Below are 18,064 nucleotides of genomic sequence, written 5' to 3' on the forward strand. Positions count from 1 at the left end.
TAGATCATATTCTAAGAGTAGGGTTTTTAACTTAATATTCTATTTTATGTATGGGCCCTGAATCTCTTACATAAGGTAAGAGATTTTTAGGGCTGTCTTCATAAAAAATTTTAAACATCTTGTGGATGACACTAACCTAAGCTAAATTACCTGGAATTGGTCTCACGTTCATAAGTTTTCCTCTTCATGCAGTGCTAAAGTGTTATTTTGGAGCCTCTTTTGCTTTGGTCTTTACAAGTCCCTGGATTTTTTTTTTTTCTCACTACCCTTACATGGGGAGAAAATAAGTGGCAGAAGAAACAAGCACAATGAAATAGATTTTTATTTTAAAATAATTTTAAATTATTTTTTACTTCCAGAGTTTACTTTTGTCCTGAATTATTTGTCCTGACTCTCTATTATTTGTACCCACTTTTTAAAAAGTCTACCAAAGTTTTATTGTTTCATGACTGAGTAGGAATGAGGCATTTATTTATTTTTTAATTTTTTAAATAAAAATATGGAGTACATCATGAATTTGCATGTCATCCTTGCCTGGGGGCTGTGCTAATCTCTGTATCATTTCAATTTCAGTATATGTGCTACTGAAGCAAGCACAGAATGAGGCATTTAATAACCATTCCAATTGCCCTCATCATCTTATTGTATTGTAATTGTACTCTAGAAATTGAGTTAACACATAATTGTTGAATACACCTCCTGGAATAAGATGATGAACAAGACAGAAAAGATATTATAAAACTTATAGAGCTTAGATTTAATGATTTCCTATGTTCTTCTGCAACAGTTTGAATTTTTTTTGAAAAAATAATACCCTTTTCCATTTATTTTGATATCCTCAATGTCCAGCTTAATACTTAGTGCATAGTAAAAGCTTAGAAATGTTTATTCAGTGAATGAACCAAATAAATGAATCCCCTAGAGAGAAGAAAGTTAAGAATGAAGGGTTTTCAGATGCTGAAAGGGATAGACAGAGTGCTTTTTTTAAGTCGCCAACAAATTTCGTGGTTTTATGTCATCTTTGTTAATATCTGCTACCTTTATTCATTTTTTATAAGTATTATAGCTTCTATTACTACATCACACTTGAGAATTTTACATTTAAATACATGTGATATACATTAATAAAGTAAATGAAAGGTCATTTTAGAAATTGGGAATTGATTCCCTCTCTCCAAATATATCTAGAGATATATTTCCTTTAGTGAAATTTATTTCTTTATTTATGGGGTCTATAATTAGTATCTTTTAAAATAAGATAACTACCCATTTACCTAAAATCTATCATCTTGAAAGTTGATTTTTTCCTCTTCTTTAAAAATATAGATTTGTCTTTAATAATTACTGTTAGATAAATGATATTTGATGTTTATTTAGGTAGAAAAATTCCAAACGGGCATGGTGGCTCACACCTGTAATCCCAGCACCTTGGGAAGCCAAAGTGGGCGGATCTCCTGAGGTCAGGAATTCAAGACCAGCCTGGCCAACATGGTGAAACCCCGTCTCTACTAAAAATACAAAGATTAGCCGGGCATGGTGGTGCATGCCTGTAATCCCAGCTACTCAGGAGGCTGAAGCAGGAGGATCACTTGAACCAAGGAGACGGAGGTTGCAGTGAGCCAAGATTGCGCCACTGCACTGCTGCCTCCTGGGTGACAGAATGAGACTCCATTTCAAAAAAAATAAATAAAACATAAAAATATCTATTTTCCATAGTAGTCTGAATGGAGATGAATTTAAACTTGAAAAGCAACAGCAAAGCCTTCTTGTCTTTTTGGACTTCTCTTCCTAATTAGTTTCTTGCCCCCTTTTCAGAGGCTGCAGTTGCTTTTATTGAACCCATTAAAGGAGATGTCCAATATTAATCATCCAGATATTCGACTCAAGCAGTTAGAATGTGTGCTGCAGATTCTGCAGAGTCAGGGAGACAGTCTTGGGCCTGGATGGCCATTAGTGCTTGGAGTCATGGGAGCAATCAGAAATGATCAAGGGTAAGTATTTAAAATTATTTGAGAAAAAATATATATGAAAAATAAAATATAAATAAAATAAAATTAACATCAAAAAGTGATAGAGATAGAAAAGGACTCCATCCTAAAATCTTGAAATAGTGGTTATTTTTTTCATGTATGCACTTCCTGCTTAAGGCTAAGATCTGTAATAGTTTTTCTTAACTCTACCCCTAAGTGGCTACAGGCAATTTTTAGGGATCACCTTTGGTTTGGAAAGATGGAAAAATTGCTCTTTATTTGCCATTCATGCAAGAATACATGATTCTTACTTATAAGATACATGAAACAGTCTAACAAATTTTATAACATCCAAAGATTGGGTTGTTGTGTTTTGTTAAAATAAATAAATTATTTGATAAGATGTGAAGTAGCATTTAGGGCTTGACCTCCCTATATATATTAGGCAGTCAGAAATTGCTTTAAAGTAACTTTTTCATTACTTTTTAATTTATTAAACATTTATTCTGTGCATAGTGTATTTCAAATACTATGCATGATAGTTATTCTGATTACACAGGTAAATAGCTCCTGCCCTAGACATAGAATCCTAGTGAGAAAGTATAGTTATACGCTGCCTAACGTTTCAGTCAACAACAGACCACATATATGATGGAGGTCCCATAAGATTTTAATACGCTGTTTTTACTGTACCTTTTCTATGTTTAGATATGTTTCAGTACATAAATACTTATATTGTGTTACAATTGCTTACAGTATTCAGGACAGTAGCAAGCTGTACAGGTTTGTAGCCCAGGAGCAATAATATACCATATAACCCAGGTGTGTAGTAGGTTATATCATCTAGGTTTGTGTCAGTAAACTCTGTGATGTTCATACAGCAACAGAATCGCCTAATGACACATTTCTCAGATCATATCCTCGTCAGTAAGCAATACATGACTGTAGTTTGTTATGCCACAAAATAAGAAACCTTCAGCAGGAGGAGGACAGAGGCAAAATTATGAAGGAGATCTTATATGCTTATATAAATGATTTGAATTTATCCAAAATTCATGTGGGAGACATTTTGGGATTTTAAGCAGAGGAATGATGTAATCACATATGAATTTGATAGATATCACTGTGACAGCAGCATGGAAGGGAAGGTGGGAAATGAGAATGCCTACAAGTGCTCACTAGAAATAAGAGATGGATTTGAGCTACTTAACAGATTGACTGTAGTGGGGCATAGGGGAAAATAGCAATCAGGAGTGACTTCTAGATTTCTCACTTAGGCAATTTAGTGGGGGATGGTAGTATCATTAACTAAATAGGGAATACACAAGGAAGAGCAAATTTGGAGGGGACATACGGACTTGTTTAACTTTTAGGGTAGGAGATTGCAGTGGAGAGATTAAGCAGACAGACATTGGATAGATTTTTCTGTAATTCTGCAATAACACACTTTTGTTTTGATGACTAGTTCAGAAGTTGTAGACAACCAAGATGCTTGAGAATATTATGGAAAGTTAATTTTTCTTAAATATTTATAGTAATAAAATTCTTTACTACAAAATATTGAGATGCTTAAATTGAAGAGATCAGCTTAGATCAAGCTTAAGTGTCTTCTCCCAACCTATAATATGATGTATTAAATAGGGCATTGTAGTAAGGGTATAATGAATTAATGGGTGTAAAACACTTAGAAAGTATGTGACATACTAAGCACTCAGCGTATTAGCAATTATACTTACCATTTTCATTATTATTTGGAGAAAAAACCACCAGGATTTTTCTCCAAAACTAAATACTTCTTATTATCTTTATTTGAAATTCAAAATTTACTCTTCTCACTGACTGGATGTGGGTTTTTATATTTCTTTGGAGATTTAAATAAGATATAGTACGGATATAAAAGAACGAGGAGCTCTTTTTCAGTAAATTGTGTGTATTTACATGTACTGGACACTGTACTAGATATCAGGGATACAGTGAGGAGAAAAATAACTGTAGCAAACTTCCCATTCTCATTTATTGTCTAAGTTTTCTTTGGTTAGTTGGTATGAAATATAAACAGAAGTAATATGATGTTAATACTTTATTTTTAAATTTGTTTTTATTTCTTATTGCCTGTAAGCTTCTTTGTTTTTGTTAATTTGTTTAAGTAAGCATGTCTTTTTTACATATATGTAAGTGTTAAAATACTTTATGATCGATATTAGGAAAGAGTTTCTTGTTTAAATTCTAAAATAAAATTTTACTTCAAATTATTGTAAGATACGTATTTTTACACATTTCTTTTAAATGCATAAGTAAGGCTGGGTGTGGTAGCTCATGCCTGTAATCGTAGCACTTTGGGAGGCTAAGGCAGGAGGATTGCTTGAGCCCAGGAAATTGAGACCAGCCGAGGCAACATAGTGGGACCCTCTCTCCCCCCAAAAAAAAAAAAAAAAAAAAAAGGCATGGGAGTGTGCACCTGTAGTCCCAGCTACTAGGGAAGCTGAGGTGGGAGGATCACATGATCCGGGGAGGTTGAGAGTGAGGCATGATCGCACCACTGCACTCCAACCTGAGTGACAGAGTGAGACCCTGTCTCAAAAATAAATAAATAAATAAAATAAATGCATCTGTGTACATTTCTTTTGTTTTCAGAGAATCCTTGATACGAACTGCATTCCAGTGTCTTCAGTTGGTTGTGACAGATTTTCTACCAACAATGCCTTGTACTTGCCTGCAAATAGTTGTAGATGTTGCAGGTAGCTTTGGCCTCCATAACCAAGAACTCAATATTAGTTTAACTTCAATAGGTTTATTGGTAAGTATCATTGTCCTTAGAATGTAATATAATTTAGAAATCATTGTTATTCAGTTGGGAGTGAATGCTAAGCAAATATACTTTTAGCTCTTTGCAAATTGTTTATATGGCTTTTAAATTTCAAACTTACGTCTGTGTGAAGGATTAAATAACATCACTTAAATATTAATAGCAAAATGTTTGAAATAATTTTCATACATTGAGCTGAAGTTTGGGTTTTACAGGGTTTGTCATGAAAGGGTTTAGTAAACAATAGTATATACAAGGCAAATCTTCAGTTGACTTTTATGTGAACCAATTACATTAGCCCCTGACAAGAAAATCAGCTTGTACTTTGAAGCCTTGAAGCCAAGCATTGACTTTTTATCTCCAGCCATGAACGTCCTACATGACATCTTCAAGTAGAAGGCCGTTTCAGGCTGGGCATGGTAGCTGATGCCTGTAATCCCAGCACTTTGGGAGGCTGAGGTGGGAGGATTGCTGAGGCCAGGAGTTTGAGACCAGCCTGGGCAATAAAATGAGACTCCCATCTCTACTAAAAATTAGCTGTGTATGGTGGTGCACACCTGTAGTCTCAGCTACATGGGAGGCTGGGATGGGAGGTTGCTTGAGCCCAGGAATTGGAGGCTGCAGTGAGCTATGATCACAGCACTGCACTCCGGCCTTGGCGACAGACCCAGACCTTGTCTCTGTAAAAAATAATAATAATAAAAAGGCTGTTTGTCTACATTGAAAATCTGTTGGTCAGTGTAGCCACCTTCATCGGTGATCTTAGCTAGATCTGGATAACTTGCTACAGCTTCTACATTAGCACTTGCTGCTTCACCTTGTACTTGTAGGTTATGGTAATAACGTCTTTTCTTAAACCTCATAAACTAGCCCCTGCTAGCTTCAGACTTTTCTTCTGCAGCTTCCTCATCTTGCTTAGCCTTTATAGAATTGAGGAGAATTAGGGCCTTGCTCTGGATTAGGCTTTGGCTTAAGGGAATCTTGTAGCTGGTTTGACCTTCTATCCAGACAGCTAAAAGTTTCTTGATATCATCAATAAGGCTGGTGTACTTTCTTCTTTCTTTCTTTCTTTTTTTTTTTTTTTTCCTGAGACGGAGTCTTGCTCTTGTTGCCCGGGCTGAAGTGCAATGGCATGATCTTGGCTCACTGCAACCTCTGCCTCCTGGGTTCAAGCGATTCTCCTGCCTCAGCCTCCCATGTAGCTGGGATTACAGGCGCACGCCATGATGTACTTTCTTATCATTTGTTTGTTCTTTGGAGTAGCACTTTTCGTTTCCTTCAAGAACTTATCCTGTGCATTCACAACTTGGCTCATTGGCACAAGAGGCCCAGCTTTTGGCCTGTCTTGGTTTTCAACATGCCTTCCTTACTAAGCTTAATTATTTCTAGCTTTTGATTGAAAGTGAGAGAAATGCGACTCTTCCTTTTACTTGAACACTTACAGGTCATTGTAGGGTTATTAATTGGCCTAATTTCACTGTTGTTGTATCTCAAGAAATAGGGAGGCCTGAGAAGAAGTAAAAAGATGAGGAAACAACCTGACGATGAAACAGTCAGAAAACTCACATTAAGTTTGCCATCTTACATAGGTGCGGCTCATGTGCCCCAAAATAGTTACAATAGTCACATCAAAGATCACAGATCATAGATCACCATAACAGACATAGTAATAATTAAAAAGCTTGAAATATTACAAGTATTACTAAAATGTGGCACAGGGACACAAAGTGATCACATGCTGCTGGAAAAAAATGGTACCAACAGACTTGTTCAATGCAGGGTTGCCACAAACCTTTATCAATTGCAATTTATAAAAATTGCAATTATCTGTGAAGCACAACAAAGAGAAGTGCAATAAAACAAGGTATCTCTGTAACGAAATCTTAGAGAATTGTTAACATTACATGAAATAAACATGCACAGAATCGTTTTTAACATATATTTAAAGGCAATTATTTAGAGTCTTAAATGTATATTAAAACTCAGAAGTTTTATAAATTTGAACTTTAAATTTTCCTCACAAGCTAGATAAGTTACTACATTCAGCTCTTCCTACGTTCAGCTCTTAATATCTGTGGCTTCTGCATCTGTAGATTCAACCAACTATAAATAGAAAAATTTTTTTTAAAACAGGATAGTTGTGTCTGTACTGAACATGTACAGGCTTTCTTGTCAATATTACCTAAACAATACAGTATAACTAGTTACATAGCATTTACCTTATGTTAGGTATTAAAAGTTACCTAGTATTATTCAAAGTATACAGGAGGATGTGTGTAGGTTATATTCAAATACTACACCATTTTATGTAACGGACTTGAGGATTTGTGGATCTGTGTATGGGGTGGGAGGTCCTGAAACCAATTCCCCACGGATACCGAGGGCCAACTGTATTTTACTATTACTATTATTTTTCCCATTTTTACATGGGAAAAAATGTAAGCATGTTGCATATATGATTGCAAGTGGGTGGCTAGTTCAACATTGCTTAAATTACTGCTGGATAGCACCTCCTTTATTTTACATTTATGTTCACAGTACTGGATTCTCTACATTTTAACCGTTGACATAATTATCATTAATATAAGATATGTTTGGAAACAGTAATTGCTCTTGTATGAAATTACAAACTTATTAAACAATATTAAGGAATTGTTAACATTGTTAGGGTGGTAATGATATTATAGTTATATTTTTTATAGTTAACGGTTGTTATATTTAGGTGGTAGATATATCAATATGTTCAAGTTCCTTATACTATTCTTGGTTTTTTGTATGTTCTTGACATTTTTTATAATAAAGAAGTAAAAAAAAAAAAATGTTAGCTCAAGATTGTTTCCCCACTTTCTCCTGAAATAATGTAGAGACACTGACAGAGGAAGAGATGTTTTGACTGAATCTATTCTACTAGGAAAGAGATTTTTGAAGTAATGTTTTTAAAGTTTTACTCTGAAAGGTAAAACAGCCACATGTTGCATATTTATGTGTTTAAAACAAAACCTTGAATGAACTAATATTTTTCTACTTTGCTTTTTAGTGGAATATTTCAGATTATTTTTTCCAAAGAGGGGAAACTATTGAAAAAGAACTGAATAAGGAAGAGGCAGCACAGCAAAAGCAGGCAGAAGAGAAAGGAGTTGTTTTAAATCGGCCATTCCACCCTGCACCGCCATTTGATTGCTTGTGGTTATGTCTTTATGCAAAATTGGGTGAACTATGTGTGGATCCCCGTCCTGCTGTCAGGAAGAGTGCAGGGCAAACTCTGTTTTCTACAATTGGTGCGCATGGAACTTTATTACAGCATTCAACCTGGCACACTGTTATCTGGAAGGTATTGTAAAATAGATTGGACTATCAGCTTTTAATGAGACATGCTTATATATTAATACTTTTTCAGTTAAACTTCTTTTAATTTTTAAAGAATTTCCATGCATTTGTGTATTTGACAAAACAGGAAATAACTGTGTCATATTGTAAATTGTACCTCATACAGAGCAAATTAAATATTAACAGCCTTATCTCTGTTTCTGTCTTCATCTCTTATTATCACTCTCATGATTTCTGCCTTTGCCTTTCTCTCTCCTTTTTTTCCCCCCGTTTTCCCAAATAGTAAAAACCAGGAGTTACTAAACAACAAAGGGTAATCAATCCCTTACCATAGAGTGGAAAGCTTTTGGGGTTTTTGTTTGTTTTACTTTTGAGGTCTACTTATAGATATGTAATTTAAATATAATCAAAAGAGAATTTTATTAACAGATGAATATCAATAGCAATGAAGTTTACTTGTAGACTCACCAAACAAAAGTAACCTCCAAATAGTATATTGTACGTGTAATGTTTATTCATTAAATTACAATTTCATTTTTTTCTTCTTTTGAAACTTTCTAATAAAATCAGCAGTTTATTAGTGATCATTCCCTCTTTGCTAAAAGTCTCATCTTTTTTGTTCCATCTGTTCCATTATAATAAAATTCTGTTTATAATCCTTTCACTTGCTTTTGTGAGTTTTTCAAATTAATAGACCCCAAAATGTCTTCTTAAAAAATTAATGGGCTGGGCATGGTGGCTCACGCCTGTAATCCCAGTACTTTAGGAGGCTGAGGCAGCAGGATCACCTGAGGTCAGGGGTTCAAGACCAACCTGGCCAATATGGTAAAACCCCATATCTATTATAGTAAAAGCCCTCTTTCCTTCTGTCTTCTATTTCAATTCCATCCCATAGTTCCTCCTCAGATCACAAACTTGCTTAATTCTCCCATACAGTTTGTTTTTAATCTAATACTTTTCTGATTCTAATTTTCCTTTCAAGCAACTTCATTTTTTATCTTCTTGCTGCCTAATTCTTAATGATTTTTTTCTCACACACCTTGCATTGTCTTATTTTCTGTAACTGATTTCCAGACTATTCTACTTCAGTCTCTTAAACATTAGAGTGTGACAGAATCACCTCGAAGACTTGTTAAAGCACAGATTGTTGAGCCACTATTGTCAGCCCTCCCCGAACTTGAGTTTCTGATTATTTTGGCCTGGAGTGAGGCCTGAGAATTTGAATTTCTATCAAGTTCCTGGATGAAGCTTGATGCTGCTGGTTAGTTCAGAGACCACACTTTGAGAAACACAGGAATTATTCATAGGCTACAGTTGGTCTTTTTTTGTGAGTGAAAGATAGGGTCTTGCTCTGTCACCCAGGCTTGAGTGCAGCAGCCTGATCGTAGCACACTACAGCCTTGACCTGCCAGGCTCAAGTGATCCTCCCACCTCAGCCTCTTGAGTGGCTAGGACTGTAGGCTCACACAACCAAGCCCAGCTTATTTTTAAAATATTTTTTGTAGAGATAGTCTCACCATATTGCCCCAGCTTTTCTCAAACTCTAGGCTTCAAGCAATCCTCCCCACTTTATGGCCTTCCAAAGCACTGGGATTACAGGCATGAGCCATCTCCAATAATTCTACTTTTGTCCTGGACCCCTCTCCTTACCTTTGTGTGTGTGTGTTTTTGTTTTGTCGTGATCTCTGCTCACTGCAAGCTCCGCCTCCCAGATACACGCCATTCTCCTGCCTCAGCCTCCCGTGTAGCTGGGACTACACGCGCCCGCCACCACGCCCAGCTAATTTTTTTTTTGTATTTTTAGTAGAAACGGGGTTTCACTGTGTTAGCCAGGATGGTCTCGATCTCCTGACCTCGTGATCTGCCCGCCTCAGCCTCCCAAAGTGCTGGGATTACAGGCGTGAGCCACCACGCCCGGCCAGCTTTGTTCTTTTCTTATACATTACCCCATAAATCCTCCATTGATACCTCAACAAGTATTATATTTTATCCAGTTAATTTAATTTAATTTTTTTTTTTTGAGACAGGATCTCACTCTGTTGCCCAGGATGGCATGCAGTGGCATGATCACAGCTCACTGCAGCCTCAACCTCTCCCGGGGGCTCAGGTGATCCTCCCACCTCAGCCTCCCAAATAGCTGGGACTACAGATGTATACCACCACATTTAGCTAATTTTTGGGTTTTTTTTTTGTAGGGACTGGATTTTGCCATGTTGCCCAGCCTGGTCTTGAACTCCTGGGCTCAAGCAATCTGCCCACCTTGGCTTCCCAAAGTGCCAGGATTACAGATGTGAGCCATTGTGCCCAGCCTTATTTTTTTATATTCCATGATAAACTTAAGAATGTATAATTATGGCCAGGCGCAGTGGCCCACGCCTGTAATCCCAGCACTTTGGGCGGTCGAGGCGGGCAGTTCACCTCAGGTCAGGAGTTCGAGACCAGCCTGGCCAACATGATGAAACCCCATCTCTACTAAAAATACAAAAATTAGCTGGTGTGGTTGCGGACACCTGTAATCCCAGCTACTCAGGAGTCTGAGGCAGGAGAATCACTTGAACCTGGGAGGCAGAGGTTGCAGTGAGGCGAGATCGTGCCATTGCACTCCAGCCTGGGTGATAGAGTGAGACTCCATCTAAAAAAAAAAGAATGTATAATTACCTCTATTGGTCAGTTTCCTCCAATATATAGGGATTGATAAGACTGTCAAGTACTTTTTTTGTAACAATTTGTAGATTCCTATGCTGTTGCTCCTCTGCTATTGCTTAAGCTATATTATCAATGCATTTTAAATGACATTTTTATAAATATTTAGGTACTCTTTCATCTACTGGACAGAGTTCGAGAGTCCTCTACCACTGCAGACAAAGAAAAGATTGAGTCTGGAGGTGGCAATATTCTTATTCATCATTCAAGGGACACAGCCGAGAAGCAGTGGGCTGAGACATGGGTATTAACATTGGCTGGAGTAGCAAGGATCTTCAACACTAGAAGATATTTGCTGCAGCCTTTAGGTATACATACATTTTTTTCTGATTATACAAGTAATTAATGTTAAAAGAAATTTGGAAAATACAGATGATTCTTTTAGAGTCTATCTTAACTTAGTCTTTATGTGTGGTGTGTGTGTAAGCATGTGTGTTTTCATTCGTTTGTACCTACTATGGGCTAGCCTCTAGAGGATACAATGAAAGGCAAAATACACGTCATTCTTGCTATCATGGGCATGAGGAAGTACCCATAATTACATAAATAAAGGCAAAATTTCTACAATGACGTGTTACAAGGAGTGGTACATTGTGAGCTTCAATAGGTATTTGACCTGGCCAGTGAATTCCAGATGGACTTTCCTGAGAAAGCAATAGTTTTCCTGAGATCTGTAGGGTAAGTAGGAGTTCATTAGGCAAGAGTAAGATGAAGTGTGGAGAGCCTTATAGTCAATGAGAGAATGTAAAAGAGACAGGAGAAGATTGAGGAAAAGAGATGGTGGACCCTAGCATGTTTAAAGGTCTAGAATGAGGAGAATAAGAAAGAGTTTGATTATCAAAGAGATTGAGAGGTAGTGAAAGGCCAGATCATCCAGATCGTGTAGAATGTGTTAGGAGAAAGTTAGGAGGCTGGACATGGTGGCTTATGCCTATAATCTCAACACTTTGGAAGGCTGAGGCAACAGGATAACTTGAGCCCAGGAGTTTGAAACCAGCCTGAGAAATATAATGAGGTCTCATCTCTACAAAAATTTTTTTAAAATAAAAAATCATCCAAATGTGGTGGTGCACACCTGCAATCCCAGCTACTCAGGAGGCTGAGGTGCAAGGCTTGCTTGAGCCTGGGGTGTGGAGGTTGCTGCAGTTAGCCAAGATTGTGCCACTGCACTCAAGCCTGAGTGACAGAGTGAGACCCTGTCTCAAAAAAAAAAAAAGTTAGGATTTCATCCTAAGAACAATGAAAAAAACTACTGATAGATTTTAATTCATGATTTGACATGATCAAATATGCACTTCAAAAAGGTCACAAAGTGGGTATCTTAGTGTGTATGTAGAATGGAATGGCAACAAGGAAGGATGACAGGATGTTGGACTGGTTAGAAAGCTGTTGGTTGTGTATATCAGTGGTTCTCAAACAGGGCCCATTATACTCCCATAAGACATTTGGCAATTTTGGAGACATTTTTAGTTGTCGTAACTGGGGAAGGTTGAGCATTACTGCTATCTGGGGAGGGTAGAGGCAAGGGTTGATGCTACACATCTTACAATGCAGCCTCCTATAACAAAGAATTATACAACCAGAAATGTCAATGGTACTGACTGAGAAACCCGGTTGCCGATTATACTACTTTCAATTCTGGTGGTAATGCTGGTGGTGGTAGAAAAAGGTGAACAGAGATACTTTTGTACATAGTTATGAGCATGTTGTACATATTATTTTATCTATTTTATTATTTTGTGTTTGACATTTTTTAAACTTCTTTGTGTTAAAGCACAAGCATATTTACTCATTCCATAAGCATTTTTGTATGTTGTTCTTTATGTGCACTTTTTTCTCCTTTTTCCCAAAAACTATTTATGGTGTCTGATCCATTTTGCATGTTAGGGCTTGGTGTATGTATTTTTAAATATTGGGATTTTTTTCATGTAAAATTTACGTAGAGTGAAATGCACAAATTTTCACTGTACATTTGCTAAGTTTTGACAAAATGAGCATCGTTTTTAGTACCTTCGTAATATTTCTCTTAAAAGCTAAGAACTAATAGATCTTGGTTCACCCCAACCTTTGCCTCCCAGGTTCAAGCGATTCTCCTGCCTCAGCCTCCTGAGTAGCGGGGATTACAGACAGGCATGCGCCACCATGCCCGGCTAATTTTGTATTTTTAGTAGAAATGGGGTTTCTTCATGTTGGTCAGGCTGGTCTCAAACTCCTGACTTCAGGTGATCTGCCTGCCTCAGCCTCCCAAAGTGCTGGGATTACAGGTGTGAGCCATCACGCCCAGCCTAGATTTAGATTTTTTTAGAATGAAGACATAAGACAGTTAATGTCTTTGATAATTTTTTATAATTTTAAGAAATGATATTTATTTTAGAATAAGTTTTATATTTTTAACATAACCACGTGCAATATGTAATTATATTTACTGTTTTAAAGGGACCCCTTCTCTGACATAAAATATGTTAATAGAGAAATTGCAGGAGTTTTTCTCCCTAAATGGCACGGGATATTCTAAATCTGATATTAGGTCACCATTCTGATTGGCAAATATAGTGATTCATGAGACTTTTAAACTGCGATGGCAACAGGTAGAAGTGCTTTAATTGTTTGACATTTTAAAATGTAATTTGTCAAAACTCTTTTAGACAGTTTACTTAAAATTCTGTGTTTTTATTGTAAGTAAATTATACCTCAATTTTTTTTTTTTGAGATGGAGTTTTGGAGTTTCACTCTTGTTGCCCAGGCTGGAGTGCAGTGGTGTGATCTCGGCTCACTGCAACCTCTGCCTCCTAGGTTCAAGCGATTCTCCTGCCTCAGCCTCTGAGTAGCTGGGATTACAGGTGCCCACCACCATGCCCAGCTAATTTTTTGTATTTTTAGTAGAGACAGGGTTTCATCATGTTGGCCAGGCTGGTCTCGAACTCCTGACCTCTGGTGATCCACCCGCCTTGGCCTTCCAAAGTGCAGGGATTACAGATGTAAGGCACTGGGCCCAGCCCTCAATTTTTAATAAAAAGAATATGGAGGGGAAAGATGCATATAACTAGGCAGGTGTTACAGTTTGTCCAGAGTAGGCAGATAGTACCTATTGTTTTATACCAGACCTGCTTCAAGCTTTTCTGTTAACCGACTGCTTTCCCAGGAATTTGGGGTTTATCCCTTTTTAAAAAAAAATCTGGTCATTTATCAGCTTTCCAAAATGAAAGTCCTTAAATCTTGATTATTTATTTTACATGTTTCATAGCCTACTTATGTTGTACTGCTTTGGAAAATATCAACTTTCTTAATTTTTTACATCATTTTAATGTAGTTATGTGGATAATAATCCATGTTATTAACAAAGCCAGTAGGCTTGTTTGCTGTAGGAAAAAGATCTGGCTGGACATGGTGGCTCATGGCTGTAATCCCAGCCCTTTGGAAGGCTGAGGCAGGAGGATTGCTTGAGCCCAGCGTGGGCAACATGGTGAAACCTTATCTCTACAAAAAATACAAAAATTAGCCAAGCGTGGTTGGTGGTGTGCATCTGTAGTCCCAGCTACTCAGGAAGCTGAGGTAGGAGGATCGCTTGAGCCCAGGAGTTCAAGACCAGACTGGATAACATAGCAAGATCCCATCACTACAAAAAATAATTTAAAAATAAATTAGCCAGGCATGGTGGCATGTGCCTGTGATCCCAGCCACACTTCGGAGGCTGAGGTGGGAGAATCACTTGAGCTCAGTGAGCCATGATCATACCACATGACACTCTAGCCTGGGTAACAGAGTATGATACCATCTCTTAAAAAAAAAACAGAAAAAAATTCTGCGGCTCTAAAATAATTTAAATATGAAAACTAAAGTATAAAGTTAAGATTTATGAATGTGACATAGTTTATCTTAAATATTTAGGCCAAAAAAAAATGTATTATACTGTCCTAAGTTACGACTTTTCCAATGATTTTCTGGTTAAGAATGAGAACATCTTACTTAATCATTAATAAAAGTAGATGGATAGACTGAAGATGTTACTGAAATGCTTTTGTTTCAACCTCATTGATTTAATTTTCTGTTATCCTTTGGCAGAAGTTCTGGGAAATGGTATAAATATGTATAAGTACATACATATTTTGGGGTTTTTAAATTTTTTTTTATTTCAGTAGCTTTTGGGGTACAAGTGGTTACTGGTTACATGGATGAATTGTATAGTGGTGAAGTCTGAGATTTCAGTGCACCCATCACCTACCTGAGTTTTGTTTTTAAGATTGAAACATTATTTGATATATCCATCATCCTCCTCTTGGTGCCCTTTGTTCCTATATCTGAAAATTTTTTTTACTGAATTTCTAGGTTGTGATCATTTTAATTCCCATTGTTAGTACCTTAGTACCTAGTCATATATTTTCCAGTTCTGTAGGATTTTAAGCAGAAAAATTAAGCAAATATGCTTTCAAGTATCTAATATTAAGAGAAAATTTGATGGCTTTTATGATTAATAGTTTTTTTTTTCTCTTCCTAATATAGGAGATTTTTCAAGAGCTTGGGATGTTCTTCTTGACCATATACAGTCAGCAGCACTCAGCAAAAACAATGAAGTATCTCTGGCTGCTCTGAAAAGCTTCCAGGAAATTTTACAGATTGTGTCCCCTGTCAGAGATTCGGATAAGCCTGAGACACCACCTGTAGTTAATGTACCTGTGCCTGTTCTTATAGGGCCCATATCAGGCATGAGCAGGCCATTTGTAAGAACAGATTCCATTGGAGAAAGACTTGGAAGATATAGTAGCTCTGAGCCACCCATTGTTACTGATGAGCTTGAAGATTTGAATCTATGGTGGGCTGCATGGAATACCTGGTATAGAATTGGATCTGAAAGTACTAAGCCTCCTATTACTTTTGATAAACTAACTTTTATTCCTAGCCAGCCTTTTCTTACAGCTTTAATTCAGATATTTCCAGCTCTCTACCAACACATAAAAACTGGTTTCAACATGGATGACTTGCAAAAGTTGGGAGTCATATTGCACAGTGCTATTTCAGTCCCAATAAGTTCAGATGCATCCCCTTTTATTCTTCCATCTTATACCGAAGCAGTTTTGACAAGTTTACAGGAAGCTGTACTTACAGCTTTAGATGTTCTCCAAAAGGTAATATAATTTTAGTGGCTAAGTAATAATGCATATAGTTCTCTGAAATTTTTTTTATTTTGCTATATATTTGTGGGGATAAATTTTAGATCATCAAGATTGTTTTATATGTATACTTTGGGATAAACTGAGGATTGTCAAGATCTAGGTGTTTTGAAAACTTGTGGTTTTCTGTTGTATTTTGAAAGGTAATTCATGTATGTTTTGAATCTTAAGCTGCCTGCATCCTAATGTTTCACTTCACCAGGATTTTTGGTTTGTCCATGCAAGTCTTCACAAGAGGATATAATATTTGGAATAAAAGTTTTAGTAAAGTACTTTTATAATTAGAAAATTAATAAGCGGTGGGATTATATTTTTTAATCTGTGCTTAAATTTAGTTCTGAAATTATTGAAAGCCTATATTAAAAAAAGAAATTTATAAAAAGTATTTTTCCTCATGGTTTTTAAAGAGATTTATTTTTACTATGTGTACTTTGTTATTGCAAAAAAAAACTATTCAGACAAACAGATCTAAAATTATGGAGCAAATTCAGATTAGCAAGCAAGGCTAGATCAAATTCAAAGTGTTTTTTAGACTATCAAGAAAAATTGATAGCACAATTCACAGTCATCAAAATGCTAAGCAAAAAAATGCCAACTGAGTAGCCAGCCTTTCCAACAAAGTAAAAACATTCTAATAAGATTGGAGTAGATCTAGATTCTGATCACACATGTTATCAGTAACTATTTGTGTAGTGTAAATTAGATTTCTGATTAACTGCATCTTACCCAACTGGAATGATAAAAATTTTCACAGTAAGAATTTCTACTCTACGATGATAACTCTTAATTACCTCTGGAAGAAATTTAGCTGAGCAGTAGTTCTTGAACTGTTGAACCCTAGTTGCGTTGTGCAGGAAATAAGAATCTGGCATTTAAAAAAATTCAGTGTAGGGGTATTGGTTTTCTACAATTTAACTCAAAATACCCATCTTTATTTTCAATGGAGAAGAAAAGTAATTACCCACCCTGTCCATTGGACATGCAAATAAGTTGCTTATAGACTTCAGGGGATGGAAGAGTTATCCTATCAGAAAAGAAAATAAGACATAGGCCTTTTGAGATGCCCGTAATCTGGTACTCTGATTCAGAGCTTTGATTCAGGTTTTTATATATGTGTACAGGATAAACAAGAAACTTTTTTTTTTCAGAAAAAAATGTAAGTTTTATTTTTAAAAAACTCTGCTTTAGCAGTGAGAGGAAAAGTGGAATCATTTATCTCAACTACTAGTAATTTGTTCTGAGCTTTTAATAGCTTTGAAAACAGTCTGAAACTTTGGATGGGTTATTGTTGTTCATTTATATTATTTTAAAATTATTATTAATGTTCACACTAGCCATTGTTGTGTTGTATGATTACCTAAATGATGTTTCATAGACCTTGAATGTGAGATTTTTAATGGGTTTCTAGTATCTCCTAACAGAAAAATGTATATTTATTATCAGAGTGTTTTTATATTTTCTTCCACAGATGTCAGAAAATTTTTGCACATGCCAAATTTACTTGCTTTTGGACTTTATCCTTAAACTAATAGTTATCGAGCAAAACATTTTATTGATAGAAAGCTATTTTCTTTCCTAAGAGAAAAACTGATTTCTGATATCATGTTTTCTTTCTAAAGGGGAACATTTATGTTGTTCTTCCTCAGTGCTTTTATATTGTTTAGGACTTCAAGTTCTCAGTCTTCTCTTTGTTCTCAAACCACCAGTTCCCAGCCAAGTTGACTTAGTTATATGTGCTAATTTATTTATTTATGTATTGCCAAGTTATTTTAGCATACATAGAGGAACTGGGAATTTAATTATCTGCTTTCTGTATGTGCTTTACTGTAAGTCCTGAAGTCAGGAAACTGCATCTGTCTTATTTTTTGCTAAACTTCTTAGTCAGATGGCTGAATACCATATCTGCATTCATCACCGGGGCTGCCGGAGTTGCACTCCAGGAGACAGCATCACATTGTATGTGAATGATGCCCTTGGAGTTGTGTAACAAAGCCCTGTCTTCTAAATAACATGGGCAAGTTCCTTAATCTTTCTATACTTCAGCTTCCTCATCTATAAAGTAAAAATAATAAATCTACAACTTTTTGCTT

General features: G+C 36.3%; 1 protein-coding gene and 1 non-coding gene across 8 annotated transcripts in view; one reads left to right on the forward strand and one right to left on the reverse strand.

The window, feature by feature from the left end:
• MON2 (MON2 homolog, regulator of endosome-to-Golgi trafficking) overlaps window positions 1-18,064 on the forward strand; it is a 137,079-nt gene that overhangs the window by 77,930 nt on the left and 41,085 nt on the right. For all 7 annotated transcript variants that reach the window (XM_054444098.2, XM_054444099.2, XM_054444103.1 and 4 more), the window contains 5 exons: window positions 1,816-1,991; window positions 4,605-4,767; window positions 7,814-8,107; window positions 10,916-11,114; window positions 15,307-15,929. In XM_054444098.2, coding sequence (XP_054300073.1) covers window positions 1,816-1,991; window positions 4,605-4,767; window positions 7,814-8,107; window positions 10,916-11,114; window positions 15,307-15,929 — 1,455 coding nt within the window. The remainder of the gene's footprint in view (window positions 1-1,815; window positions 1,992-4,604; window positions 4,768-7,813; window positions 8,108-10,915; window positions 11,115-15,306; window positions 15,930-18,064) is intronic.
• LOC129010993 (U6 spliceosomal RNA) lies at window positions 494-597 on the reverse strand. The gene has a single exon (XR_008493141.1). It is a non-coding gene; the product is annotated as a U6 spliceosomal RNA (small nuclear RNA).

Source organism: Pongo pygmaeus, chromosome 10, assembly GCF_028885625.2.
Source record: "Pongo pygmaeus isolate AG05252 chromosome 10, NHGRI_mPonPyg2-v2.0_pri, whole genome shotgun sequence".
NCBI classification, from domain to species: Eukaryota; Metazoa; Chordata; class Mammalia; order Primates; family Hominidae; genus Pongo; species Pongo pygmaeus.